At 34.8% G+C, this 26,830-nt stretch overlaps 5 protein-coding genes across 11 annotated transcripts in view; all 5 read left to right on the top strand.

Annotated features, from left to right (window-relative positions):
• The window catches only part of LOC132193729 (whirlin), a 94,648-nt gene extending 81,581 nt beyond the window's left edge, over nucleotides 1-13,067 (top strand). For 2 of the 6 annotated variants that reach the window (XM_059614581.1, XM_059614577.1), the window contains 5 exons: nucleotides 7,605-7,685; nucleotides 8,408-8,584; nucleotides 8,993-9,124; nucleotides 9,656-9,734; nucleotides 9,835-13,067. In XM_059614581.1, coding sequence (XP_059470564.1) covers nucleotides 7,605-7,685; nucleotides 8,408-8,584; nucleotides 8,993-9,124; nucleotides 9,656-9,734; nucleotides 9,835-9,977 — 612 coding nt within the window. In that variant the 3' untranslated portion in view covers nucleotides 9,978-13,067. The remainder of the gene's footprint in view (nucleotides 1-7,604; nucleotides 7,686-8,407; nucleotides 8,585-8,992; nucleotides 9,125-9,655; nucleotides 9,735-9,834) is intronic. The other 4 variants (XM_059614582.1, XM_059614578.1, XM_059614579.1 and 1 more) reach the window with 3 other exon arrangements.
• A 1,056-nt stretch (nucleotides 13,068-14,123) lies between these two features.
• Nucleotides 14,124-16,303, top strand: LOC132193332 (gamma-glutamyl hydrolase-like). The gene is made up of 7 exons (XM_059613939.1): nucleotides 14,124-14,315; nucleotides 14,371-14,497; nucleotides 15,176-15,226; nucleotides 15,300-15,526; nucleotides 15,589-15,695; nucleotides 15,754-15,985; nucleotides 16,039-16,303. The coding sequence occupies exons 1-7, from the start codon at nucleotides 14,210-14,212 to the stop codon at nucleotides 16,164-16,166; spliced, it is 978 nt and encodes a 325-aa protein (XP_059469922.1). The 5' UTR covers nucleotides 14,124-14,209; the 3' UTR covers nucleotides 16,167-16,303.
• Nucleotides 16,304-16,718: 415 nt separating this feature from the next.
• On the top strand, nucleotides 16,719-18,785 carry LOC132193331 (cytochrome c oxidase assembly protein COX15 homolog). The gene is made up of 8 exons (XM_059613938.1): nucleotides 16,719-16,906; nucleotides 17,076-17,132; nucleotides 17,194-17,444; nucleotides 17,502-17,688; nucleotides 17,740-17,925; nucleotides 18,094-18,339; nucleotides 18,398-18,511; nucleotides 18,571-18,785. Exons 1-8 carry the CDS (start codon nucleotides 16,814-16,816, stop codon nucleotides 18,709-18,711), a joined length of 1,275 nt encoding a protein of 424 aa, XP_059469921.1. The 5' UTR covers nucleotides 16,719-16,813; the 3' UTR covers nucleotides 18,712-18,785.
• Nucleotides 18,786-19,033: 248 nt separating this feature from the next.
• Nucleotides 19,034-20,520, top strand: LOC132193440 (short coiled-coil protein B). 2 transcript variants are annotated; one of them, XM_059614109.1, is made up of 5 exons: nucleotides 19,034-19,150; nucleotides 19,406-19,483; nucleotides 19,537-19,662; nucleotides 19,721-19,816; nucleotides 19,874-20,520. In XM_059614109.1, the coding sequence occupies exons 2-5, from the start codon at nucleotides 19,411-19,413 to the stop codon at nucleotides 20,014-20,016; spliced, it is 438 nt and encodes a 145-aa protein (XP_059470092.1). In that variant the 5' UTR covers nucleotides 19,034-19,150; nucleotides 19,406-19,410; the 3' UTR covers nucleotides 20,017-20,520. The 2 variants fall into 2 exon arrangements, with proteins under 2 accessions (XP_059470092.1, XP_059470091.1); XM_059614108.1 differs by having other exon boundaries at nucleotides 19,537-19,668.
• A 4,560-nt stretch (nucleotides 20,521-25,080) lies between these two features.
• The window catches only part of LOC132193599 (tensin-1), a 124,914-nt gene continuing 123,164 nt past the window's right edge, over nucleotides 25,081-26,830 (top strand). The window contains exon 1 of the mRNA XM_059614363.1: nucleotides 25,081-25,337. Within this exon, the coding sequence (XP_059470346.1) occupies nucleotides 25,257-25,337 (81 nt within the window). The 5' untranslated portion in view covers nucleotides 25,081-25,256. The remainder of the gene's footprint in view (nucleotides 25,338-26,830) is intronic.

Here is a 26,830-nt window from a genome sequence, read left to right as displayed (position 1 = left end):
AATTAAAAATGAAAAGACAACGCCGGCGCTTTTGTGTTTCTTTTCATTTCCGACCTTGTGCGCGCACCAACAACGCGAGCTAAATAAATAACAAGCAACAACACAGACTAAACACAAATTTAATGCGAATCGAATGGCCGGAGCTATTTTGACAGCACCTGCGTCTATCGCAGCAGGTGTCTGCGAATCGAATCGAAGAGGCGAGCCCCGACACATAATGGGAATTGGAGCGCATGAACACCACACGTCTCAAATTTCAATGGGCTAACGGTATGCAAACGAGCTCTTGGGCGTCCCTCTCTATAATTTTCAAAGTTTCAATGGCGATGCAGAAACGAGTGCCTCAAGCTGACCTGGTATATTATTTTTTTTATAACTTGTGCGTTCATTGCTGCAGTTTATATTTGCTTCCGAGAATTCAACTGTGCTCCAGTCCGGTGACAAGAAGCGCAGACCGCAAAGCGGCGAATTAATGAAAGAGAGAGAAGTGGGAACCGGCGGCTATTAGTTGTCGGATCTCGCACTATATAATTTAATTTTGGTTTATAAATCAAAGGAAGAGCCGCGCACGAACACATATCCGGCGATTGTTACGTGGAGAGAGAGAGATGCGGAGCATCAGCACCTCTCACGCGAGCAGGAAAAACACAAATGCGTACCAAGCACCACGTGTGCGATTACCTGGTGAACTACATTGCATGGAAATCACAACAACGCAAAGGAAAATGTATTTAATATATCCTGCGTTCTGTTTTACGAGCCACTGTGAATCACCGGAGATCAGGATGACTAATATTTTACAGGTTTTTTCTGTAAATTATAACACGAGACGCCAAAACATTTCCTGCTTTGCCTTTTCAACCCAAATGTTCAAAAATGAGTCTGTTATGAATTATTCATAAGGATGCCCAATTATACCGGTTTTTTCCCCCATAAATAAAATAATAATAATAATAATAATGGAAATAATTTTACAGCAAAGACACGAAATAATCAACTAATTTGGGAATAGAATAATCTTTAAATTTAACTTTGCATAATTAAAAAAAATACACAAATAATAATTAAAATGCTCACAAACAAAATTTTCGGCGAGCTTGAAACATTATTAATTCAATTTTTAATTTTTTTTTTATTTTATAATTGAATTTAAAATTTTAAACCTTAAGGAAGTCTCCATAATTAATTATAAAATATTATTTGATTTTTCTTTGTAATTCTAAGTGGAAAAACTTCAGGCATCAGATGAATCTTGCCAAGTGCAAATTTGCATGCTCAATATTTGATCAAGAGACGCAAAAGCCTAGACTCTTGGCCTTCAACGGCAAGATGCTCATTTCCCATAGTGACTGACTAGGAACAAGGAACTGAATGGGATGAATCGCAGCATCAATCAAACTCGGCCGCGTCCAATTACTCCAAAGATTCAACACCAACTTTGGCAAAGAACGGTCGGCGCTGTCAATTAACCTTTGATTGCTTCCCGAGTGCCAAAATTGTCTTTCATACAAACTCGCTGTTAAACTAAGGTACTCACTTGTGTGTTTGTTTGTTTACGAAGCGGATGGAAGATGCGAGATGTGATCCTGACCGTGCTCGGGCCCGTAATGGTGTTCGCCAGCCGGCCGTGTTTTTTACGTACCTGAGAAAGAGCCTCGCTCGCTCCCCCCTCCCACCTGCCGCAGGTTTGAATGTATGAAAAGAGCCGCGATGTTGCCGGAGTTTGCCAGAGAGAAAAAAAAAGAAAGAACGAAATATACACGGTCGCGGAGATTATCTCATCGGCTATTATTAAAAACCTGGCTCGCTTTTGACGTCACGCGTGCAGCGCTATCACAAAACTTCTTGTAATTAGTGCTCTTGACAGAAAAAACAAAAAAAACTAAATAAGCATGTGACCATCGAAGAGCTGCTAAAGAGATAACAGGAGATGGGGCCACTGCTGATCTCATTCGCGTCAAATGAGAGAGAAGGCGACATTAATAAGTGCGCAGTTTAATTTTCTAATTATCATACAATTGACAAAAGAGTGCATCCCTAATTAGCAAAGCACCCACGATTTCTCTACTTATTCTAATTAAAAAGATCTCATTTTTAATAATAATTTGGAACAAACATTAAAATAATAATTAAATCGAGTAATATATTGAGTTAGGGATGAGCTAGCCTGGTTTTTTAAGCAAAAAATGTATATTATTTTCGTTTACATTTTCCTTCAAATAGTTCATATCCGTCACATTTTATTTTTAAATATTGTAGGTATAACGTTATAATTTATAATATATTTGCCAATAACTTAATATGTTTCTATTTCATTCGTTTCCTAAAAAGAAAAGCATTCTTGTTGTAAAAATTGAAGTTAAAAGTATAATAGGAAAATTGTCGTTATATTTTTTTTTTACCTTATTAGTTGATTAAGTGGTTTGGTCGTATATTCAAAATATACAACAAAAAACGCTTAAAATTTTTATTTTCTTCATCTAAACATTTTTTGCCCGTAACCTATAATTGTAATATGAAGTAGTGATCCTTTATTCAAAATCTAAAAAAATTATTTAAAAAAACTAACACAAAATTTTTTGATAATTTTTTTATTTTTAAATATTCAACACCATTACAAATCTTTTACTATAATTATTATTATTCATTATTCTGCTCTACAACCATGACATATAATTCTTTCTAATCACATCATGTATATCATTTAAACTATCGTCATATGAAGATCCTAAGCCCGCAAATATTATCTGATTTGACTTGACATTGCTTACTTTAATTCTTGCGTTTGGATTTATTTTATTTTTACATATAATTTTCTGTGAAAAATATTGACTTCAAAGGAAAAATTATCAATTGTCTATGAAAATGCAAATTATTTAATAGCGCAAAATGTTTAGAGTTAAATAATATAATCTTATAAATATTATAAAAATTTTAAAAAGCAATCCGAGCATAATATTTTTTTAAATTAAATAGCTATGAAATTTTTATATTAAATAACTATTAAATATGAAATTTGTCTGGAAAAGATTATTTTTTTTGTTTTTCGTTTGATTCTTAAGTAAAATCATCTCGCTATTTAATTAATTAACGCACGGTCCGGTCAGTATAATTAATTATACTCTCAACACATGGTCAGATGCACCAACCGGTGTGCGTGAAAAATTAAGATTTCAAAGCGGTGGCACCTTTCAGCGGTACAAACACACTTTGCTAATTGTCTGCATACTTATTATATAAACGGACGATAATTTTCTCTGCTCGAGCCGTTTTGCGTTGAGAGATGTGAAAATCATTTGCGCCGCGAGCCGCGGGTTTGACGACCGTGAATGGATTTTTCATTTCGCTCATTCACGCGTCAAGCAGCTGCTGCTGGGCGCGCAACGAAGAGAGGAATCAAGAGATACGGGTTAATTGTTTTGCGCAATGCAAGTCTGACGGAATGAGAGAATTTACAGATACGTAAACAACGTTTGAATTTCTTTCTGCACGATTTGGCGCCTTTCAATTGTTCTGTCTGCCAATAATCTATTAGAAAGGAGAGAGAAAAGTTGCCATTTTTATATTTATTGCAACAAGCGAGAGAGTTTACAACGAAATTGTAGATTTCTCAATCAATGTATAGCTGTCATTTCATTTGCATTAAAAGGACAAAATAAATCTTATATTAAAAAGTGACGGGAAACAGCCTGGCAATAATACAAACAAAAAAGATATATTTTGAAAAAAAAAATGCAAATTTCTATTCTGGAAATATGAATCGATTGAAAACTAAAAAGAATTTTACATTTAAAAACATGAAGTCTCTTTCAAAATTTTATCATCATTACTTGCTACTTCCATTTGAAAATAAGGGTTTCAATATAAGACTAACTTATTATTTACGGTTTTTTCACAACCTGAAATAAAATAATTATATTTCCACGCTTCCCAATTTTTCTTTTGCGACAAATAAGCAGAGGCTTAACTTTCGATAACAATTGCTTGCTGGAACTAAATGAACTATCTGTGGCCTGACTGTCGAGATTAATTTACAGTTAGGAGCAAAGCATCACGAGTCATGCACTCGGCCTTTGAATTTATTTCGCTTCGTGATTGTGCCGAGACAAAATGCACACAAAAGTGCATGAGAGCAGGGCGTGACTGACTTCGGTGGCCGTTTCATTAGCACAGGACCCATTTGACTATCACGATCTCATCGTAACGGACTCTCTTGCTGATTATATACTCACTATGGTGAATGTGCACACCGTAAAATTATTGATATTTCAGCGACGGCAAGAGGTGCTCAGTCTGCGCGAATTGTAACAGTACCACGTCGTGTGGCGTTTGCATCCAAGATATTATGTTTGCCCAGCTAATTTCGTAACGGGCCCTGCTCGGTGAAATTTACCAGGCCAAAGAAATTAATGACGTTGAAGATTTTCTCAATTATCAAAAGAAGACGTGAACATTTTCCATTTATTCTTAAATAAAATTTTCTTTGTATTTCTCAGCCTTCCCAAATGTATTGAATATTTTTGATTGGATAAAAAAAAGTATTTTAGGCAAAAGAATAATTTCAATGACGAAAAATTTGGTTTTTACTGAAATTGAGCGAGTAAGAGAACTTAAAATCAAAATTGTAACATTAGATTGAAAAAAAAACTCCCTTACAAAGCAAAGAAATTTCATTTTAGTGTCTCAGAAGATTACAAGTTAATTATAATTCAGAAAGATTTAATGTTGCCAAAATATTTTAAATAATTTCTTAATCAGCAAATGGATTGTATTATTGAGATAATTTTTTCATTCATTAGAGCCAAATTCTTTACAGTTTCGATGTTTTCCTGAAGTAAAACATGAAGCTGATTTACACTTTGCAACACAAACATCTTCTCCACGCAAAATTTACATACACACGCACATTTATAATTTATAATTATTGTCAATTAATATTTTACATATTTTAACACTAAATGACTACAATAAAAAAAAATTAATTACACATTTTCCTTCAATGAAATAATAAATATTTATGTTATTTGCGCAACCACAAGGCAAATCAACGAGATGCGTATTATATTAAAAACAAAAATTTTAGAGAAAACACATTTTCATCACTGCAAATTTTTTCTATTTTGAGAAGTTGAAAGAGAAAAATACAAGTTATAATAAAATTAAAGTTATATAATATAGTTATTTCTCCCATAATTTGATTTATGAATTATATCTCCCAGAATATGGAGCTCTAACTCTATGTTTAATCAACGTTATACGTTCAAAGGCACTCCCCCGTTTGTAATTTACTTCCGCGGCGCAAACCCTTTCATGCGTCCCGCCGGTGGTAATAAACCATGGATTGCAAAGTCCGAGCGACAATGGGCGAACGCGTTTTAATGACACACACACAGCCATTGCCGTCACGGGGGGTAGTAAAAATACACATTTTCATAATGAGCCGGCGGCGGCACTACTACTCTCGTAAATTTCATCCGCCGGACGATAATAAAGCTTTTCGATTCGAAGCGACGCAAAAAGTCGAAAGTGCCGCATCTCTCGCTGCTGCAAACACAAAATGCACCATTGTAAGCCGAAGGATAAATTATTTCAAATAAATCACAAGTGCTATTAAATGTTAATCCAGTTGGCAGGTTAGTCATGAGGTGCCGCGCGCAGTTGAACCTGTGCACACAATACGTCTCGCAGGTAATTTATCGCTTTGCATAATTTGCAGCGGCTCAAGAGGGAACTTGAGGGCGGAGAGTGTTGTAAAATGAGATGAGCCTTAATGAGCTTTGAATCGAGGTTAATCGTATTCTCTGCAATGCGCTTGAGTTTATATATTTTGTCATGCAAAGAAAGACTAATGAGCCTGGATAAAATTCAGTTTTAAATTAATTTTATACAGATCTTAATTTAATAATGGATAAAAGTATTTTCACTCAAAAAGGCCACACTTGCCATGGCTGCTTTAATTTCAGTTGGAAAAGCAAAAGAGTCTCAGCAACCCTGCAAGAAATTTTTCCACTTTTTAACAAGATAATCTTATAATTTTTTTATTTTTTCAAGTGGACAAGTTTTTTTATGATGAGTTAAAGACAAGTTGAATGACTGGTCAAAAACTTGTAACTTTTTTACAAGTTACAAGTTCTTGATGAGATTTTAACCAGTTTGTTTTTCAATAAAACGATGACTTAAGTCCTTTTTAACTTAACGATCTCTATTTAAATCCTATTGGAGCGACCGAAATATCATTACCATCATTTTTTTGCGCACCTTCTAAAGTCTAAAGATCATGACAGAACTAATTTTCGATTTTAGTCTTTACTCTCTCCAGGTTTTCAAAGTCTTGTTTAATTAGGAATGGCCAATAATCTCAATATCGTAAGATGCAGTTGGAGATATTTTCAAATCAAAAGGTTTATGGCAGTGTCAATTGATACATTTCTCAAATCTTTGATATCGTAAGTTGCTAGGAGTTTCAGCCTAGCTCTTCGTTATATGTGTCTGAAAGGACACTCAAAGAAAGAACTTGAGCGAAAAAATCCAACTGACTTTATTTATTGAAAGAATTTCAATATATATTTTAATAACCCAAAGGAATGTCATCTAAATAATACATTTTGATTCAGTCCATTGACTCTTCTGCGTGCTTTCAAGGTGCGATGATGGAATTAATCCATGCTAGGAGTGAGCAAAATATGGTCGGCGACCCCGGTAGGCGAGGCCGAACGGGTCGCAAGTTCAATATAATTTTTTAAAGTGCCTTATACGTGAAACGCGATCTCGGCTGCGAGTGTCGAGTAGCAGGGACGAACAAGATATGCAGACAACAGTCATGCCAGGCTCAATCCAATAAAGTGGCGATGCAGAGTGCATACAAGCGCGGAGAGCGAGCAAGAGGTTGCTGCAGCTTCAATATCGAGGTCAAGGGTCAATCACAGCGGGCGAGCGATTTGTGTGGCACTGACCAACCCACGAACGTAGCGGAACAATGAAGTATAATTGAAACAAAAGGAGGTCACTCAAGACTGCTCAAACAAAAATATAAAAATTTGATATAGACCATTAAAAAAGTTCTTTTCTTTGTTTACTAATTTAACTCTTAGACACTAGGCTGTAGACCATATTATTCATAATTGTCAGAGCTGTTTTTTTTCCAAATGTTTCAAAGAAAAGCATGTTTTGCACTTCATTGTTATAATTTTGAAGTGAAAAATGATTTTCTTGTTGGATATTATTGGAGCTCAGTCATTTTTTGCTTACTGTAAAAAACAATTTATTAAACCGATTCAACGATTGTCGTTAATTTAGTTACACTGCCAGTGTGCAATAAATGACAGTGAAATAATTGCTTTTCAACTTGCATTGGTATCAAACATTTAGTCCCTTTTCACAATGCATTATCTTGCTAGTGAAAAGTATATAATACGCTCGAAGTAAAACACCGCATCAAAGTTAGGTAAAAAACGAATTAATTTTATAAAAACTCCACAGGAAAACGGTCCATTTTTGGGATTTAAATTTATTTAAAATAAAATTTTAGAATTAAATTTAATATTTTTAATAATTTCTTTACTTTTGAACTTGGGACTCAAGATTTGTTTTGATTGGCTCCGCAGAGCGGTTACTTTGACGGCTTGCGATCCTCCATAGGCGGTCTAACGCAAAGAGTGAAATCCTGGTACTGGGGGCGACCCATAGTAAGTCAAGCGGTCGTGTACATTCCGTTTTCACACCACCAACTTTTTCAAATATATTTCCAAATAATTTTATATATCTATATGTTGAAATGTTTGTACAGCATACTTCTTTATTCTAATATAATTCAATCACAAAAATTTATATATTTCGCCCGATTTTACTTTTTTTATTTCAGCAAATTCGTCTCTTTTTTACGTCTAAATGTTATTTTGCTGTTTTGTCCCCCACGAGCATGACTATATAATTCAACCCCAACAATAATTTTTATTACTTTATATACATATATAAAGTTGGGATCGATATTATAACGTATCGTGCACCTTTCCGCGGTAGGATTCTCTCTCACGACGGGGAAATAACTTCTTGTACCGTAGTTTTAATCGAGTAACATAGGCAACTTGTGCGGTGCTGCTGTTATGCGGGTTGCCATGCGATAGTCTCTAGTAACGTATTTGACAAGGAGTTTTAGTAGCTAGTGCATGAGCTGTGTTAAAATCGGAGGTATATACAAAAAAATTACCGAAAATTTTGTATATCATCCCACCAATATGAATCACTCGCACCATTCAAAAATAGCCATCTAGGGAATTGATTAATTAATTAGTCTGCACTTGTATGAGGTGAGAGAGCATGTTTATATTTTTTTTTCAAATAATTATTTTTCCATTAGTCGAATCCTCGTCTCAGTGTTGTGGGGTCTGAGAAGTTGAACTTTCCGCAGGACTTGGCGCAAAAACTGAGCCGCAGCTTTGACATGAGTGGCGAGGGTGACCAGCAGAGCCTGCTGATGGACGGCGAGGGCTCGGCGGCGCCCCGACGAAGACAATCCATGCAACGACTCACGGCGCGCGGCATGCCCACGTGCGGCGACCTCCAAGAGGTCAATGAGGACGGAATGGTGAATGCCAGTCGAAGCTGCTAATCAATCTTTCAAACTTCTTACTGATCTCAAAAATGCGCGAGAGGGGATTTTTTAAATTAATATATATATCGTGTGTAGTTTTAATGGAGTAATATTATTAAAACATAGAATGTTCGCCATCAGAGTTAGTGAGACTATCATAGTTTTAGCAAAACCCTATCTTTGATGGTGGTAGAATATTTCACACCGTTTAAATGTGTTAGTTTAAAATTATAGATTAATGGTAATTATATACTACTAAATACATACCCATTATAGATTTTTCTCTATTTCTATTTTGGTTTCGATTGTGGGATTGAGTGGCACCGATCTAAATTGGAAATCTCTCACAAAGGGGAAACTTGCACAGACTATTCAACGGAAAACGCGATTTCGTGTTTGCAGGGTGCTATGGTGGTACCTGACATGCAAGGCAATTTGCGCATCACTGTCAAGAAGTGCAAGCCGATGTTGGGCATCGCCATCGAGGGTGGAGCCAACACAAAACATCCACTGCCCAGGATAATCAACATTCATGTAAGCTTCAATATCCTGTTCAAATTCATAAATATTCAGTTAGAGTGAGTAAGAGCTTTTTTAGAGAATAAAAATGAATCCAAAATTATAAACTTGCTAATTTCAGTTTTATTTCAATATTTTATGTATTCATTGAAGTAATATTTTGTTCCATTTTCAATGCATCTGAAAATCAATTAAGAATAAGTAAAATTAAACACGAAAAAATTGCAAACACTTAAAAAAACTGCAAGTTTAGTTTGTTCTAAAATACGCCTATATTTTTAATAATATTAATTTTAAAATCAACTAAATAATGCTATTGTAAATTTTAATATATTTTGTTGCGTTCTTAACTAAACTTTAGCTCACAAGTCAAATATTGAAGAAAAGTTTTTCTTTTAGGTCAGATAAAACATTGTAAGTTTAATTAACTTAAAACCTTTCCTAGTGCGGAATTTTAATTTTTTTTAAACTATTAAACAAAAATTAAATATTTTACAAGATTGGATGGTTGTTATTATTATTTATAATTACAATTTCATTCTAAAGGAAAATGGAGCAGCGTATGAAGCTGGAGGGTTAGAAGTGGGTCAGCTGATTCTAGAAGTAGATGGACACAAAGTGGAAGGTAAACTTTTATTCGCAATCTTTTTACATTTAATTATTAATTATTTGAACTTGTCGTTTCTGCGGTGGACACTCTTTGATGATTTTCTCTCGTTTTGCAGGAATGCACCATCAAGAGGTGGCGAGACTGATTGCCGAATCTTTTGCGGCGAGAGGACGGCCGGAAATTGAATTCCTGGTCGTGGAGGCGAAGAAGTCCAACCTCGAGGCGAAGCCAACCGCATTGATTTTCCTCGAGGCTTAAAGTGGCGGCAGAGTGCATCTCTATCTCTCTATCAAGAACTGCATGCCTCTCTTTCTCTCTCATTCTCAAACAGAGACACACCGCAGGTGTGCGCAAGTGATTCCCATAGAGCTTTCAAAAAAGCGCCCTCTTGAATTATTCACAGTGAATCAGCAGTACAGTGACTCTCAGTTTTGCGGAAAATAATCGGTGCTATAGTGTAAATAATGCATAGTATAATTATATTATGAAGTATAATTGCGTTGAAATAACTGAGAAAACACACAAAAAGCATATGTATAAAGAAAGGAGATTTTGACGTTTCACTGATTAATTAATCAATACTGCTCCGAGTGTTGAAGATTTCTCGGAGAGAGAAAAAAAAGTAGCGAGGAGTAAGTAATCTTGTTGTAGCATCAGCACATCTTGCCACTAAATAGGTTGTGAAATTACCTGAGAAGGAGCAAATTGTGATGTTGAAATATAAGCGAGGAAAGTCTCCTGATCACGTCTGGGATTTCTTCAACGTACATTTAGATCGACAATTTAAAGGGGTTTGAAAACTCAACTGCAAAACTCACCGATGGAGAACAGAGTGATAAGAAGATTTCAATTCCCCTTTAAATTGCGCAGTGAAACAACGGTTAAAAGGTTTAAAAAAAATAGTTTATTTTCTATTTCTGCCATTTATCATTCTGTTGGCATATGTGTACTTGTTAAGTTTTGCATAATGTTAAAAACACTTGACGAGAAAAATAATAAAATGACACTATACTATACTCACAAAAACACAGCCCTAAAACTCATGCGAAGTGTGACGAATACAAAAAAAAAGTGATGGAAGTTTTTCTTTGAGTTTTCGGTCTCTCTCCGTATATGACTATGGATGTGCCAATACCTGCCAAAAGGGTGAAAAAAAACTCACAAGAAGCACCCATGTGTTATGAATCTTTCAGGCGAGTGTCACAATTATTCAAATCAGTTTCAGCTTAATATAGTTGATTATTGAAATGGCTGCAGGTTCCAGCGACTCACGAGAGGCTCAATTTCCTAAATAGTGTTATTTATTCATTGGATGAAATCTCCTTTTAATTGTAGTTTTTGTTTGCTTTGGCCAAGGCCAGTGACAAACTCATTCTATTCAATAGAAAGAAATAAAGCTCTTGATGACGAGCAGAATCCAGAGGCGTAGGGCAGGAAATTAGCAAATAACGAAAACGTAGCGAGCAATCATTGCATTAAAACGTAGTAGGCCTTTAATGTTTCGATGTCTAGCTTCCCGTAACCGCGCGACTCGCGTTTTTCTGCCACAGAAATTTGAGCCAATAAAAATTAAATATAAAAAGATTTAACCTTGCCAGTCCAATTTAAAAAAAGTGAATTAAATTTGAAAGCAAAACGAGATTTCTGTGGCCGGAAAGAAAAAAGCGCAGCACTCTCTTCACTTAGCCAAAAAAATATCGATTTCCTCTCGACACACACTAAACTATTGTCTTAATTCTTGTGAATCGAAAAAAAATCAAAATCCCTCGTTAGGATGCGGAGAATTATCAAGCATCTATCTCTCACTTAGTCGCAGCTTTTTGAATTTCTTACCCACGGTGTTCCCCCTTGTAAAACGAAGAGTGTGTTCAGAATCAGACAACCGCAACTTTAAACTAACTGCACTTTTGCGATTTATATTCGTCAAACCGAAATGTGGATTCAAATCTTTTAACTCTTTCTCTCTCACTTGAAAGCTTCGTTGTTTAAATATACCCAACACACAAATGTTTTTTGCGACCCTCACGGAACAAAATTTCACACATTCAAACACACACTGCTCTAGGCCTATACACGGATATGATACGAATATAATATATTTTTGTGATCCTCCTTCTGAGATATCAACCGTTGAATTAAGAAAGTATTTATTTATTTCACCGGCAGCACCCAAAATTCATATAATATAAAAAAAAAACGCTGAAAATGTACATAAGTAAAAGCTGAAGCGATCGACCCACGAGGTAATAAATGTTGTTGACATGTAGCCACACATTAATGCGCGCATTAAATTATCAAAAAAATAAATAACCTGTTATTAAGACGAAGGAACGGAGGAATAGGAAAATCAGAAAAAGGAAATGAGTGAATGAAATAAGAAAGATGAGCTAAATTTCAAATTTTTTGAAAGTGGAAAAAATTAATGGAGTTGTGAAAAGGCAGACGAATGTTTTGATTTGTTCAAAAAGTTTTGGAAAAAGGAAGAGAAAGTTCTTGAAAAACGTTTGGGCTCATTGCTGGTTAATGATACAATTTTCGGACGCTCGCGCAAATAATTAACTCTCAGCCTCTATGGAAAGAAAGTGTCGTTATTCTCACGCTGCTGCAATGGGCTTTGAAATAAACTCACTTACACACACTCACGAAACACACACACACACTATCTCAACATATCTACTTACATTGTCTGCCTTAACGCCTGTTATGTGTGCATAAAATGAGTATAATTAAAAGCGCAAATATTATACCTTACAAAGTATTTAAAAAAAATTGAAAACTAAATTTTGAAGAAAGAAGCAGCCCTGAAAGAATAAAAAAATACATACACATTCAACCGAGAGCGAAAACGTTACACACGCACGCAGCAAGGGAAATTAAGCTACGCGTACACTGTTGTTTTTTATAATGTTGCTGTTATTTGAATGAAAATGTTCAGAAATTTATAACTCAGTTTATCTTTGGATGAGAGTGCGAGCGTAAGCAAGCGACAATTCACTAAATTATTCATAAATATTGTTATATAATTAATTGTAAACTCGTAAAAATGAGACGCAAGCAGAGGAAAAATGTTAAAAAAAAAAATCATCTCTCTTCCCAAAAGGAAGAAATCTCACTCTTATTTCTCAGGATAGGTTGTCGCCTCGTTCCAATTTTGCGTTCCCGCCAACACAGACACACACGACATTCTTTAGTATGCATAATAAAAATATGAAAAACAACAACGTCAAGAATTCTTAAGATAGCGAGTCAAGTGCGATGCCTATTTTTCAATTTTTATGCAGTACTGTAATAAGACCATTGTGTATGAGAATAAAAACAAATGCGAAATATTATTACAGAGCAAACGGATTTTGACGCTTTTTATTTCAGTATAGTCATCATCATCAAATTACAATGCAAATTTTTATATAATTATATTAACGTCAATTGTTGTTTATTTATCCTCATGTAAGAAATAGAAATACATTGAATACAATAAAATGTTGAAAACAATTTATTTAAAAAAAATGAATTGTTGAAACCTATTTAAATTAGTTACATTTAATTATTCAACATTTTTACATTATTTCTGATGTTAGTTCAGCGACAGAAGAAAATTACTTTTGTCTATAATTGTTATTATTTATTTCAATTCACTTCATGATCATACAGAAAATATATATCGACGCGAATTTATTTCCTAGCTGCATTCCATACTTTGAGAGACCAAGATCACTTTTAGAGTCTTTTTGTTTTTGGAACCTATAGGGTTTTTAAAAAGTTTCTGACTTTTTGTCAAAATTGTTTGTCATATAGCCAACTAAAACTCACATTTCAATATTCTTAGTATAATAATGGTTTAAAATTTTAATTATAAATTACTATAATATTATTAAGTATTATTAAATAAAATTAAAAATTACTATTCTGTTATAAATAAACATTACTAATAATAATTTGCTAAATATTATTTTTTTATTAATTTTTATAGTATATTTTATATATTTTTTAAACAAATATTTAATTTATATTTCTGCATAAACAAAGTTTTAAATGTTTAAAAAAATGTTGAAAATTAAATTTTATTAGTAGAGATTAATTAAAAATATATATAGACTCATTGATCAACAATATATCTTTGAATATCAATAGTTTATTGTAAAATTTATGCTTATTTGGGACTGTATTATTGTAAAAAATTTACAATATTAATAAATTGCGCTTCATTTTTTATTTAAGAAAAAAAAGTCAAATTTAAAATTTCAGAAAGATTCGCAGCAGCTTTTAAGACGACCTTGCTCAACTCAAAGCCTGCTTGTTTATTGATTTTCGCCGCCATTGGGAAAGGTCAAAGTTCAAGAGGCGCCGTCCCCATCTCTTATCCGCCCGCCGCAGATAATGAGGAGAGAAGCGCCGGAGGCAACAATGACTCGAGTCATTATTCCATCGGCCGAATCCACCGGCAGTTGTTACTCTTTGTTGGCACGCTAAATTTAACCCGACGGCCCAGAATGTCGCTTCTGCGCCCAATCGTGGTGCTCGCGCTCAGTGCGGTGTGCATGGGCTATGCGGCGACGGTCATCACGGCGCCCTCGTCCAACAACAGACCCATCATCGGTGAATTTTTGCGAAGGTTTTCAAAATCTCGAGAAAGGAATCTTTTCTTCCGTAGGGGTTTTGTCCCAGGAGCTGTCCAGGTCGCTGGAAAATGAATGGGGCGAGCTGAACTACACCAGTTTCATCGCGGCGTCTTACGTCAAGTTCTTGGAGAGCGCTGGGGCCAGGGTGGTCCCCATCAAGTATGATAAAAATATTACGATATTTAAAAAAAAAAAACGAAGAAAAAAATTGGATTTGAAACGTTTTTAAATACTTGCATTATGATTTATATTATATTTTTTTATTTAAAATATTTATAGGTTATATTTCCATTTCTATAATAATACAGGATATCAGAAATTTGTTTCTTGTTATTATTTTTCTTTAAATTGTTGAAACCATGTTTCGCACTACAAAAGTAGCTCATCAAGACTTTAATTGTTTAATATTATTATATTTAACAATAATTTAAATTCTTAATTTTGAAATGAAGAAATTAATTATAATGGATTAAATTTGATTATTTAGAAAACTCAAATTTTATCATTTACAAGATTTGAAATATTGCAAATTATGAATTTTATTTACTTAATTAAGTGTTTTAATTTAAATGATGCTGATCGGCTTTGCTATCAATTGTAATCAAAAGAACACCTTTTATAGATAAATTTTCTTTTCAGACATTCTTTTTTCTTGTCAGAAATTTGAAAAAAAAACTCCAATAGATTTCCATTGCGTTAATCAGTCAATCACTCTTATTGTTTGTGGCAATCTTATGCAGCCGCAATGCAGACGTGTCGAGCGTGTTGCGTAATCGCGCTTTGTCAGGGGCTTTCGCAATTGCCTCTCCTATTTTATTCTCGCTTTTAAACTTGCAGGATAAACCGCGAAATGTCTTACTATACTGACGTCATTAACTCGATTAACGGGTGAGTTTTATTTCATTATCTTTCGATTTCCACTGCGGAAAGGGTTGTAAATTTTGTGGTCGCAATAATACAGTTTGCTCATCCCCGGCGGCGCCAACTTTTACAACACGTCTGGATACGGACTGGCGGGCGAAATTCTCTACAACCTGGCCATCGATCTCAACAACCAGGGCGACTACTTTCCCATCTGGGGCACTTGTCTCGGCTTTGAACTGCTCATTTACCTCATGGCTGGAAAGGATGATCCCAGAATCGTGTGCGACGCGTGGGACAAGGCGGACCCGCTTGATTTCGAAATTGGTAAAATTTAGGAAATTAATTTTTTAAATGAATTATGTTTTTCTCTCTTCCTAACTTTTCAGGGTTTAACAAGAGCAAAATTTTCTCGCCTGCTCCCAGTTCTGTGGTTGATATTTTGGCGACTGAACCTGTGACCGCCAATTTCCACAGATGGTGCGTCACAAAAGAGGTGATTTTTATTTTTTAAATTATCTCAAAATTTTGAATTTATTATATATCTTTTTTAGCTTTTGACTGAAGCTAATATTGTCAACGACATTGATATTCTGGCCACCAGCGTGGATCACGAAGGTCTGCGGTACGTGGCCGCCTTTGAGTCCAAGACGTACCCTTTCTTTGCTGTGCAGTTCCATCCTGAGAAGCCAGCCTATGAGTGGAACATTAGAGAGAAAAACATTCCGCACACGGCCAATTCCATTCATGTTTCTTCCTATTTTGCTGAATTCTTTGTGAACGAAGGTAAAAAATATTTTGCACATATTTTTTTCTGGATTAAGTGATTTTATTTTCAGCTCGCAAGAGTACCCATCAGTTCCCAACTCTTGAGAAAGAGAGAAGCAGTCTGATTTATAATTATGCGCCTACTTACACTGGAGCCGCGAACAAAACTTACGATCAGTGTTACTTTTTTACTGACTGATTTTGTTACTTAATTTTTAAATTGGATTTCAAAGACGGTTGAGTTTATTTTTAATTGTAAAATAAATGAGCATAAAATAAAATTGAGTATGTAAATATATCCAAATTGAAAATAAAAAAATTTATTTTCTTGTCATCAAAAAATTTAAAAAGTGTTTTAATTATCAAAATATATAGTTTCCAAAATTTTTATATTATATAATTTATAAAAGTCCACATTCCAATTTTTTTTAATTATTAAATAATATACAGTATTAATTAATTGTGCATCTAGAATTAAATTATCGCGCAGCATTATTTACTACTATATTTTGTGCAGTAAAAGTTTTAATTTCATCTAATATTTTGTTAATAAAAATTTTAAACTAATTTATCTTCCTAGTACAAAATATTTTTAAAATGTTGTTTCTTTAAATTTAATTTTTGTGTTAATATATAATTAAATAATTTTATGATATTTCTCAAAACTCTCTTTTTTTACTAAGGTACCTTTTTCTGCACACAGATGGCGTTTGCATTAACTCTGGTAATAAATTGAAACTTGAAAGCTCGGATCTTGAAAGAAAAGAAAACATTGCAGCACCGACAGCACGTAGACATTACATGAGAGGGATTTCAGATTAAATTTTAGTTGATTTTAATTGCAAAATGTGGAAGATTTTTGCAAATGCGACGAGGGTTGCTCCTCGCAGCTTCTGGCCGAACGAATCAACCATTAGATCTCATTCAACATTTATCAAGGCAAGTATTTTTAATTCCGAAAAATCTGAAAAATATTACAGAAGAAACGATTCCACTAGTTGTTGTTACATAACGTCTGCAAAATGAGCATAATGAATACTAATATCGCAAATTTATCTCGGGTCAATGGTTCAAATTAAAAATATAACTGATTAAAAACTTATTCTAGAACTGCCAGCTGATGAACCCCAAATTCAAGAGCAGGTCAATCTTACAAAATTTATTGGTAATTTTATAAAAATTAAATTAAATTTATTTAGATCTATTAATATATTTATTGATTTTAGTTAAAACGAGGGACGACCGTAGCAGTCGAAGCACAATCAGCACCCCTTCGAAGCCAAAAGGTGATTGGCTACTGGCTGCTCGGATGTGGAGGGATGGTCTTCGGTGCCGTGGTTTTGGGTGGAGTGACCCGATTGACCGAGTCTGGCCTCTCCATGGTCACGTGGAAGCTTCTTGGAGAACACAGACCGAGAAACCAATCCGAGTGGGAAGAGGAATTCAAAAAATACCAACAGTTTCCTGAATTCCAACTGTAAAAATAGACGATTTTTATTTGCAATTTTTCTTCAAAGTGGACTATTTTTTTTAGGAAAAACAAAAATATGAAGCTGGAGGAGTTCAAGTGGATTTGGTGGATGGAGTATTTGCACCGCCAGTGGGGAAGGACGATAGGCGCCGCTTTTTTCCTCCCAGCGATATTTTTCTGGACGAGGGGATATTTTGCCAAAGCCATGAAGTTCCGTGTGGCTGTCTTCGGCACTCTTCTCGGAGGACAGGTTTTGTAAAAATTCTTTTTATTTCTTATAATTCTAACTGAAAGTGTTCAGGGTCTGATGGGCTGGTACATGGTGAGGTCGGGACTGGAGGCCGAGAGATTCCAAGGACCCGAAAGCTCCGAGCCTCGAGTTTCTCAGTACAGACTGGCAGCCCATCTCAGCTTGGCCTTGATCCTTTACACCCTCTTCATCTGGAATGGACTCGACAAAATTATGCCTGCTCAGAATATGCCACAGGTATTGACAAATAAATTAATGTAGAGTGGAAAATTTAAATTTAACAAAAAAATAGTATTTTGAATTCAATTGTAATTTGATTTGTTCAATAGAATAATCTAATTAATTAAATTAAATAGAAGGAATTTAAAAACCCAAAATATTTTACCAATCAATTTTAATTTTCAGGGAGCGTCGGTGGCTGTGATTAAGCAGGCGAGGAAATTCCGAATGTTGGCGCATTCGTGCAAGGGCCTCGTTTTCCTGACCGCCCTGTCAGGTGCTTTTGTGGCAGGTCTTGACGCTGGCCTTGTCTACAACTCATTCCCAAAAATGGCCGACAAATGGATTCCTGATGACATTTTGGCCTTTTCGCCAGCACTCAGAAATTTCACCGAAAATCCGACGACAGTTCAATTTGACCACAGAGTTTTGGTAATATTTTAATTATATATTTTTTTAAAAATAAATTTTATTTTGATTTTGGTCATAGGGTACCAGCACACTAGTGGCCATCACAGGAATGTGGTTATTGGCACATCGAAGGACTCTGCCTCCGAGAGCGTACAGAGCCACAACTGCTGTTGCCGCCATGGCCTGGTTCCAGGTATATATTTTTTTGTAAAATGTTAAAAATTGACACTGATTATTGATTTAAAACTTCAGGTGATACTCGGAATCACAACCCTATTGACTTATGTACCAGTGCCAATTGCTGCTTCCCATCAGTCGGGGTCTTTGGTGCTTTTGTCCTTGGCTGTGTGGCTCACCCACGAATTGAAACTTATCCCAAAAATACCAAAATGAAACTTTTTATTATTTAATGTATAAATGACTGAACAGATAGATGCTTCAATGGGTGTATAATATGTAAAATAAAAGAAAATTTATAAAATACTTAAAAAGTGTTGATTTGATTTTATATGTAATTTACTTTACAAATTTTATTTTGATAATTATTTTGTTTGCATCTGCTTGATTCGAAGCATTTAGAAGGTTTTGATTTCTCTTTTTAATTCTATTCTTCATATAATGATTGTATCAATACTCAACTAAATTTATTTTAAAATTTCTTGCGCCTTTAAACAGGATAATGTGCCATGCGGGCGCCTCACAGTCTGCAGAGAAATCGGAATCACGCAACGGGGGCGCTGGCTCGAAAGTGGGCGTGTCCCTCCTCAAATGGCAAATCGTCTGCTAAAGATCCAACGTAAATAAAACTTTTCCGCCCTTCACACGTTTTTCGGTAAGTAAAATCTTTGAGAAAACACTTTGATTTCATTATTTAATGTCAATTTTACGTTGTCAACGTTTAAAATCCGTGATTGGAAGGAAGAATTTTGATTTACGAGTTATTTCAAAATTGACCTATTCAGCTTCACTGCATTATGCTCATAATTTTTTATGTAATTTGCTTTGTTACTATTAGTGAAATTATTTGAATATCAGTCGATTGCTGAAATAATTATAATATTAAGATTATATTATATTCTTTTTGCAGATAAAATGTCGATCTCAAGCGGGCCGAGTCTTCAAGACGATCTTAGCAACATTCCTCTCGCTGACGACGACCCACAAGGTTAATTGAAATTTCATAATCTGCAAATTTATATGATTAATTTTTCTAATTAGCCGTCATCGAGGATGCTGACACGACGGCCGACTTGTCCCTGGTGTCGGACGCGATGGTCCGCGGCCGCAGCATGGACTCGATCCAGTCCACTTTCACAAACGGAAGCAGTTCCCCTGGCCCAAGCAGTATGAGTATGAATAATTTATTTTTTATTGGTATTTTTTTTTATTTAATTTCCTCCAGATCACCTTGGACTTGACCCTGACATAAGCCCTGACGAGCAGGAGGAGAAGGCCAGACTCATTTCCCAAGTGCTTGAGTTGCAAAACACACTGGACGGTAATTTAAGAATTACATAAATTTTGGAACTCTATTTTAATTAAAATGACTCTTAAGATCTTTCTCAACGCGTGGACAGTGTGAAGGAGGAGAACCTCAAACTGAGATCGGAAAACCAAGTGCTCGGCCAGTACATCGAGAACCTGATGTCGGCGTCGAGCGTTTTTCAATCCACCTCGCCCAAGAGCCGCAAGAAGTAAACGAGCTTTTGTCTAAAAAATATTCCTTTGGCTGGTTACCACAGTAATTTTTTTGCTGCTCACCATTTTGCGTCAAGATCCAATTTGAAATAACAACGTTTGTGTTCTCGATGAAGCATTTTGTGTGTGCTGAAGTTACTTTGTGTGCTGAAGTTACTTTTATTGCAATCAATCGAACGAAGAAAGTCTAGTCAGTAACTTTAAATTTTACCGTACAACAAGAAAGATGAAATTTCCAAGACATTTTGCTATTAGATTGCAAACTTCAGCTTTCATTCCTATAAGGACTGCTGGTTATCAAAATTATAAGCACACGTCTTAATTTTTTTAATCTGTTTAAAGTAACCAACTGCATTGCACCTAAGTAAGCCTGTGACTTTTTAACTGCCTTTATCATAGGTAGAAATTATCCTGCTTAATGTGAAGTAACTTGTAATTGCTACTATATAAGATATGTAATTGTTTTATAATTTAATTAATGCAATAAATCATAAAAATTATCTGGTTAAAATATTTTCCATTCATCTCAAAACCATGAGAAGCTTTAGAATTCATCTAATTATCATATGACAAGCTATATTTTTACTAATGAAAATATTTTCCTACATAACGGGAGTTTCATTGTGAATAGTGTATTTTCTGTGCCTTCAAAAAAATGTGATTATTTCTGGGGTTGCATTCTAAATGGAAAAAATAACTCTCGCCACCAACGAAGCTTCAGTGTTTCCCTAATCGTTCTCATTTAGAGTTTAGACGCCGAGTCATACCTCTGCTCTTTTCACGGCAGACGGCGGCTTTTGAGGAAACGTCCCTCTTAAGAAATTGGGTGTGGCGCGCCGGGATTTCTTCCTTTTGTGAATAGAGAAATAGGAAATGATGCGGGATAAAAGCTGTTTGCTGCCAGACTCTCGGTGGTTGCCTGTCTGACACATCATTTATTTTTATTTTGTCCCCAAGAAGAAGAAGAAGCACTACACGAGACTTGTTAATAGATCTCTAATGAAGTGTTTATGGAACAACCCTCTTTCTTTATTTCTGGGCATATTAATGAAACTCCCAATTTTACTGCTCATCAACTTTTTAATGCGTCTGGGCGGTTCGGCGGCGTCTGCAGTCCATTTTCGGTTTTATTATTCCTCTTTCTCTAGGAAATGATATAATCAAAAAGGGAGTTGCAATATCAAAAGGAAAAGGAAATTTGGCGTAATTGAAGCCTAAGAGATGCCGCCGCCGAGGCGCGTGGCGCAGCAGGAAAAGGCTGCAGTTTGGTCTCCTCGTTAATTCGTGATTGATTGATAGTCAAGTAGTGTGGCCCGAGCGCAATGTCGCAGATGAAATGAGCAGCAGGATGCGGGCGAGAGGGAAAAAGCAGGGCTGCTGGTGTCTCTAAATGCATGTCATTCCGAGGGGAGAGCGAAAATCCGCCCTTAAATTGAGATGTATGCACACAGGAACTGCTGCAATTTGTTCGCCGCCGCGGGTTTTTTGGAGTGTTCAAAATTAAGAGAAGGAAAAAGTTAAAAAGAAGTCGTTCGCTTAGAAAAGCAAAGAGTTTTACAGTTTATTTTTGTAGGCGTGCGAGGTGACAATAATTTACTTGATGACGATGATTGTTTGTTTTGGGAATGAGTTTGGTAAACTTTGGAACGCTGCTCGAAGTTTACAATAAACAGACAAAAAAATGTGAACGTGGAGTGATAAATTCAGATTTTCCACTATTGCTATACAAGGCTTTATTAAAAAATTAGTAAAAATTTTTAATCAAGAAAAAAAATTATGTAAGACAAAAAATAGTTTTAGCTCTCGCCTAGAAATTCTATTTTAAATTAGACAAATTTATATTCACTATTTCCTAGATCTTTCATAAATTATAATTTAAATTCTGAAATGATTTTTTTTAAATAAAAAAATTTTAAAATACCTATTTCGGCAGTTTAATTAAGTCATATCAATCAATTTAGATTTTTTTACATTTTGTATGATCATGGCAACTGGCATAATAAATGGGTTAGGGTGAAAATTTCTTTAAATAAATTTAAATCAAAATTCTTACAATAAGGGGTCAATAAGGTTTTTGTATATATTTTATTTCTCATTAAAAATGTGCACATGTTGTGGAGTTTTGAATGTTATTTTTCATATTTGATTTCAATCTGTTTCCGTGTGTGTGTAGCCTTCATTAAATTTGGTCAAAGAGCGTAAAATATCTTATTAAAAATTCCGGCGCATCTCCTTCAAATCTTGATGCGCCCCTCGCTCTTGAATTTCTCCGCTTTTAGCCCCTATTATACAGTCCACGTCACGCTGCATGACAGAGTCACCCATAATCCCCTATTTCGAAGAAGTACCATCCATTTTTCGGCTTTTTTATCCAACCATCAATTCATCTCGATGGGAGAGGCTTCTGCATGGTCCTATATCTATACAGATTTGTAATAAGCCTCTCTTAAAGCAAAAAAGCGAAAACGCATTCAGTCACGAAACGCATCGGCATAATAAAATGTTTCTGTTTCGTTTTCTGCGGGAGAGGGATGCGTTATTTGACTTTCGCTTGGCGCTTATTTATTGTGTGGTAGGTTAGGGTCCATATGAATAAGCAAAGGGGATCTATAGCAATGTTTGGTACAGCAGGGGGCTTGTACAGATGCTGTGCACGGATGCAAAAGTTGCTGTTGTTTATTTTTGTTGGAAAAAGCGCAGTGCACTCGAGGCCTGTTATTGAAAGTAAAAATGGTTTTCAGTCAGTGAAAATGAAAAAGAGCTGGTAACTGTATTGAAATTATGAAGGATTTTAGACTACAAGAAAGAAACATTCAAAGGATACAAAATTATTAGGTCCAGAAAATTTACATCTCAATGTTTATACATTGGGTTTTTGCAATTGCGGATAATTATTTGGGTGCCAAATTTTGTTTATTTGATTTTTTTTTTTAAATTTTGTGATTTGTTGTATTTGTATTATAATCATTCATTTATTCGATTATTTTTCAAAATGGTGATATAATTCCAAAAATATCAATATTTTACAAGCTAAAAGCACTTTTGAAAACAATTTTTAAATTGCTCGATAGCAAGGATACTTTAAAAACTACTACTGGATAAAACTGCTGGATAGTTGGATACACATTTTACTGCTTTCCGTAACTCTAACGTTTTATCAAAATATTCTCCAAGATTATTATAAGGAGAATAAAAATTATTTTTATGGCTTAGCGACAGCTGCCGATGATGAGAAGTTGCCCAATATTTGTTTTTGAGTGCATTTTCATGTACCTGATTTCTATCCCCCGTGGGAACTGAAAATCTTGACCCACCTTAACGTCGCACTGTAATCAAAAAGGACGCACAAAGCAAGAGTGTTTTGTGAGATTGATGTGCCGCGACTAAGCTTGATGAGCTTTCGGAAATACTGGATCAAAGATATGAGCAAATCCTTTGTCTATCTTAGCTGTTGAGAAAAAAAATTCTTCATAATTTTCAAAAGTAAAAATGTTAATCAATGCACAGGATGTATTTTTCAAATTATATGCAGAATGCGTTGTAATTTATTGGAAAGGCTGTTTTGACTGCATAATTTTTTAAGGTCCGGATGTGAAATATTAAAATTTTCCGCCCCCTTCTCTTTCTAGGCAGCGTAAATGCACCCTTTGAAATATATATTTTTGTGATGTGTGACTGCTCATAGTTCAAGGACTCCACCCTCGCACGTCAAAAGCAGCTGAGAGAGCAGAAAAAGATTTTCTAAATTACACAACACATGCACCGTCGTGTTTTACATCCGTGAAAATTATTTCTGGCCTTGGACGTGAAAAAAGCAGCACGGCAATGATAAAAAGCCGCCGTTCTTTTTTTTTTGTTCGGCGTGCCAGGATTTTATGCAAATTAGAGAGGGTCCATTAATGGACTTCTTTTGAAAGGATTATTTTTGGGCGCACTCTTCGCAGAGAGAAAACCTATATTGGTTTTCTTTTCTGCCGAGTGCTGAATGTATAATTCGCTAAAAGGAATAAAAGAAAATAACGCGACGAATATGGTATGGGGATTAAAAGAAGAAAACGCGCCAAGGCTTTTAATAATGCAGTGTGTTGCGCGCAGAGTGGGATTAATGCAAAAATTTACTTGTCATGCTTTCAACAATCAACGAGGTTTTGTGTGAGCTTACAAATTATCTTATCCCTTTGCTGAAAGTGAAGTGAGTTGACTTAATGAAATTCCTTCAAATAAAAAACGAAAATATTTAGCATTTATTTAGTGAGAAATCGGAAAAACTATTTGTTAACATATAAATTGATCCCCAAAGGAATAATTAATTACTGAATATGAATTATTATAATTTGTTCAAAATTGTTTAAAATGAATTTTGTTTCAGCTTTTTATTTGAAAAATAAAAAATTTACTTCTGTGTGTGGCACGCTCTTTAATATGACGTATTACCTACATTAATGCGGATCAACGACCAACTGATGGCAAAAAATAATTTGAATTTAATTAATAATACGGAAAAAATGATTGTGAATTAAGAATATTATGAGATTTTATATACGGCGATTCAGAGGTGATCTGTGCTGATTGCCAATTATATTAAAAATCACTAATGATAGAAAATTCATAAAATTGCTGAAAAAGTTCTTGAAAATAATTAGTTTTAAATTATTAAAATTAGTAAAAGATTACAAATTACTTGTATTTCTCTTGTTTTGATCAAATTTGTATTTTTGAATGAACGAATCATGAATCATGAAATTGGGCGGAAGTTGTTAAGTTGTATGTTCAATACACTTAAAAACTAAATTAATAATTAAAATAAAGTATTTTTCAACAAAGTTCACAAATATTTTCCTCCAGCTAAACATCGAAGAAAAATATTAAAAATTTACAACATCAAAAAACCAATAGCCAAATTCCAGCAATGCTTGCCAAATTTTTGTCCCGATTATTTTCCACCCCACCATGATTTCGGCGGCGTGCAACTCTAGGTAAAGGCGGCGGAGGGCGGTCGCGCCTCCCAAGCAGCTTTGCCGCTCGCGATCGCGCATTGTCCGTGCCTGGCCTGTCAGTCGAGGAGCGAACTCAGCGCACGAAGGACGCAATCGCCGCCTCTCCTGCCAGTGTTATCACGTGCTTTTGAACTTGAGTGAGTTTGACAGCGTCTTCTATGGCGACTGTGCCGTTTTTCTGACTGAAACTAACTTTGATTCGGTGTCCATCGACTGTGGGAAGAAAAGTTCGCGGAGAAAATCATGCCGTGGTTGTGCTTCGGACAACGAAGGAAGGCCTCGAAGCGGCCCAGCATCAGTCCACCCCTGCATTTGCTGCTAAAGGTGAGAATAAAGAGTTGTCCTTTGACGTATTGATTTCCTACCTGCTGCTCAGGGGTCACTTTTTGGACAGGTCTCGACACATAAATAAAAAATAAGAGCTTCTTCCTCTCTTTTGTCATGCTGATGTGTTTCGAATAAGAATCAGCAGGCGATCTTTGCAGAGAGGAACATCCTTTGGTTTGTTGTTTGGAACTATGAAATGTGTTTACCTTGAGCTTCTTTTTGTGTGACGAATCTATTCTTCACGATTTTGTATTCATCCGAATTCCGATAATAATGACACAAGAGTCTTTAAAAACCTTTTATTATGGAAAATCTTAAAAAGAGCCACTTGAAAATGTAAATTTTGCGCTTTAACAGAGCCACTTAAAAAAACTAACAAAAACGGAAGATATATATTTGATATTTGATTAGTACTTCTCTTACGAGAGCAGCCAAATTGACACCAGGTGCCGTTAATTTCTTATCATTTGGACGATCGATAAGATTGTGTTCCCAGACCTGGACGCGAAAATTCTCAGTAGACGAAGCACAATTCAAGTAACTGTAACAGCAGGGATGGGAAAATTAGGTGATCTACATTTTAACCTATTTTTATTTGGAAATTAATTTAATTGTACTAAATATCGAAAAAATTTAACTCATTTTACTTTCATTTGAGGTTCCAGAATCATCTACAAATATATTAATTTTTTTAGGCTCGTTCATTTTAGTCGGTTTTTAGAGGTCAATAAGCAGACTATTTTCAGTTTTAATTTGATTTTACATAAATTAAATTTATTATGTTCAATACAAAATCTCAAAACGTTTTTTTCCGTTAATTGGAATATTATAAATAATTTTCATCGATTGATTCATATAAAAAAAAAGTTGTAGAAATGGCTTTATTTAGAGCTACTTCCAGTTGCTTCAGATAAATATGTTAATAATTTTTTTAAATAAATAGTTTTTTTCTTATACATGTACTTTTCTAAATATATATTTTTTTTTATAGAAATTGAAAAAAAAATGGTTTGATAGTTTTAGATTAAAAATGTGGAAAAAGTCAATTCGTTTTAGTCTGTCCTAAGTGCTTTTGTGGAAAATTGAGTCAATCATAATAAAATCATTCAATTTTTGCAGAGTATGCATTTTTGTAACGTTCAAAGGGATCGACGCAGGAAATAAGTTTACCGACTCAAATAGTAATTTCACTTAATTCAAAACAACGTTTTTTCACTATTTAAGAGATTTTCTCATGTTTTAAAATAAAATTGTACCAAAATATGAAAAATTTAAAATTGTAGAAATTCAATTCATTAATACTCTAGGTTTTAAAATTTTGGAAAACCTTCACCTTTTTTTCTTAAATTTTAGCTGAAAAAATTGGTAAACGAACTAAGTTTTTTTCGACCGAATTTTCTCATTTGCTTTTTTTTCCATCTAAATTTGCACCAATCAATACATAATCAAATAAAACCCTTAGCAACCCCCGTCAAATTACACCAACAATT

This window comes from Neocloeon triangulifer, unplaced genomic scaffold (assembly GCF_031216515.1).
Source record: "Neocloeon triangulifer isolate White Clay Creek 2 clone unplaced genomic scaffold, ASM3121651v1 ptg000004l, whole genome shotgun sequence".
NCBI classification, from domain to species: Eukaryota; Metazoa; Arthropoda; class Insecta; order Ephemeroptera; family Baetidae; genus Neocloeon; species Neocloeon triangulifer.
The sequence above is the reverse complement of the archived record's forward strand: the minus strand, read 5'-3'. Positions and strand labels throughout refer to the sequence as shown.

Bases quoted from the DNA above. Each gene is read 5' to 3' on its own strand.
- LOC132193331 (XM_059613938.1), top strand. From the start codon at position 16,814: ATGTGGAAGATTTTTGCAAATGCGACGAGGGTTGCTCCTCGCAGCTTC. The intron at 17,689-17,739 runs GTTTTGTAAAAA...GAAAGTGTTCAG, and splicing joins GCACTCTTCTCGGAGGACAG to GGTCTGATGGGCTGGTACAT. The intron at 17,926-18,093 runs GTATTGACAAAT...TTTAATTTTCAG, and splicing joins CTGCTCAGAATATGCCACAG to GGAGCGTCGGTGGCTGTGAT.
- LOC132193332 (XM_059613939.1), top strand. From the start codon at position 14,210: ATGTCGCTTCTGCGCCCAATCGTGGTGCTCGCGCTCAGTGCGGTGTGC. The intron at 14,316-14,370 runs GTGAATTTTTGC...TTTCTTCCGTAG, and splicing joins CAACAACAGACCCATCATCG to GGGTTTTGTCCCAGGAGCTG. The intron at 15,227-15,299 runs GTGAGTTTTATT...GCAATAATACAG, and splicing joins GTCATTAACTCGATTAACGG to TTTGCTCATCCCCGGCGGCG.
- LOC132193440 (XM_059614108.1), top strand. From the start codon at position 19,411: ATGTCGATCTCAAGCGGGCCGAGTCTTCAAGACGATCTTAGCAACATT. The intron at 19,669-19,720 runs GTATGAATAATT...AATTTCCTCCAG, and splicing joins CCCTGGCCCAAGCAGTATGA to ATCACCTTGGACTTGACCCT. The intron at 19,817-19,873 runs GTAATTTAAGAA...ATGACTCTTAAG, and splicing joins GTTGCAAAACACACTGGACG to ATCTTTCTCAACGCGTGGAC.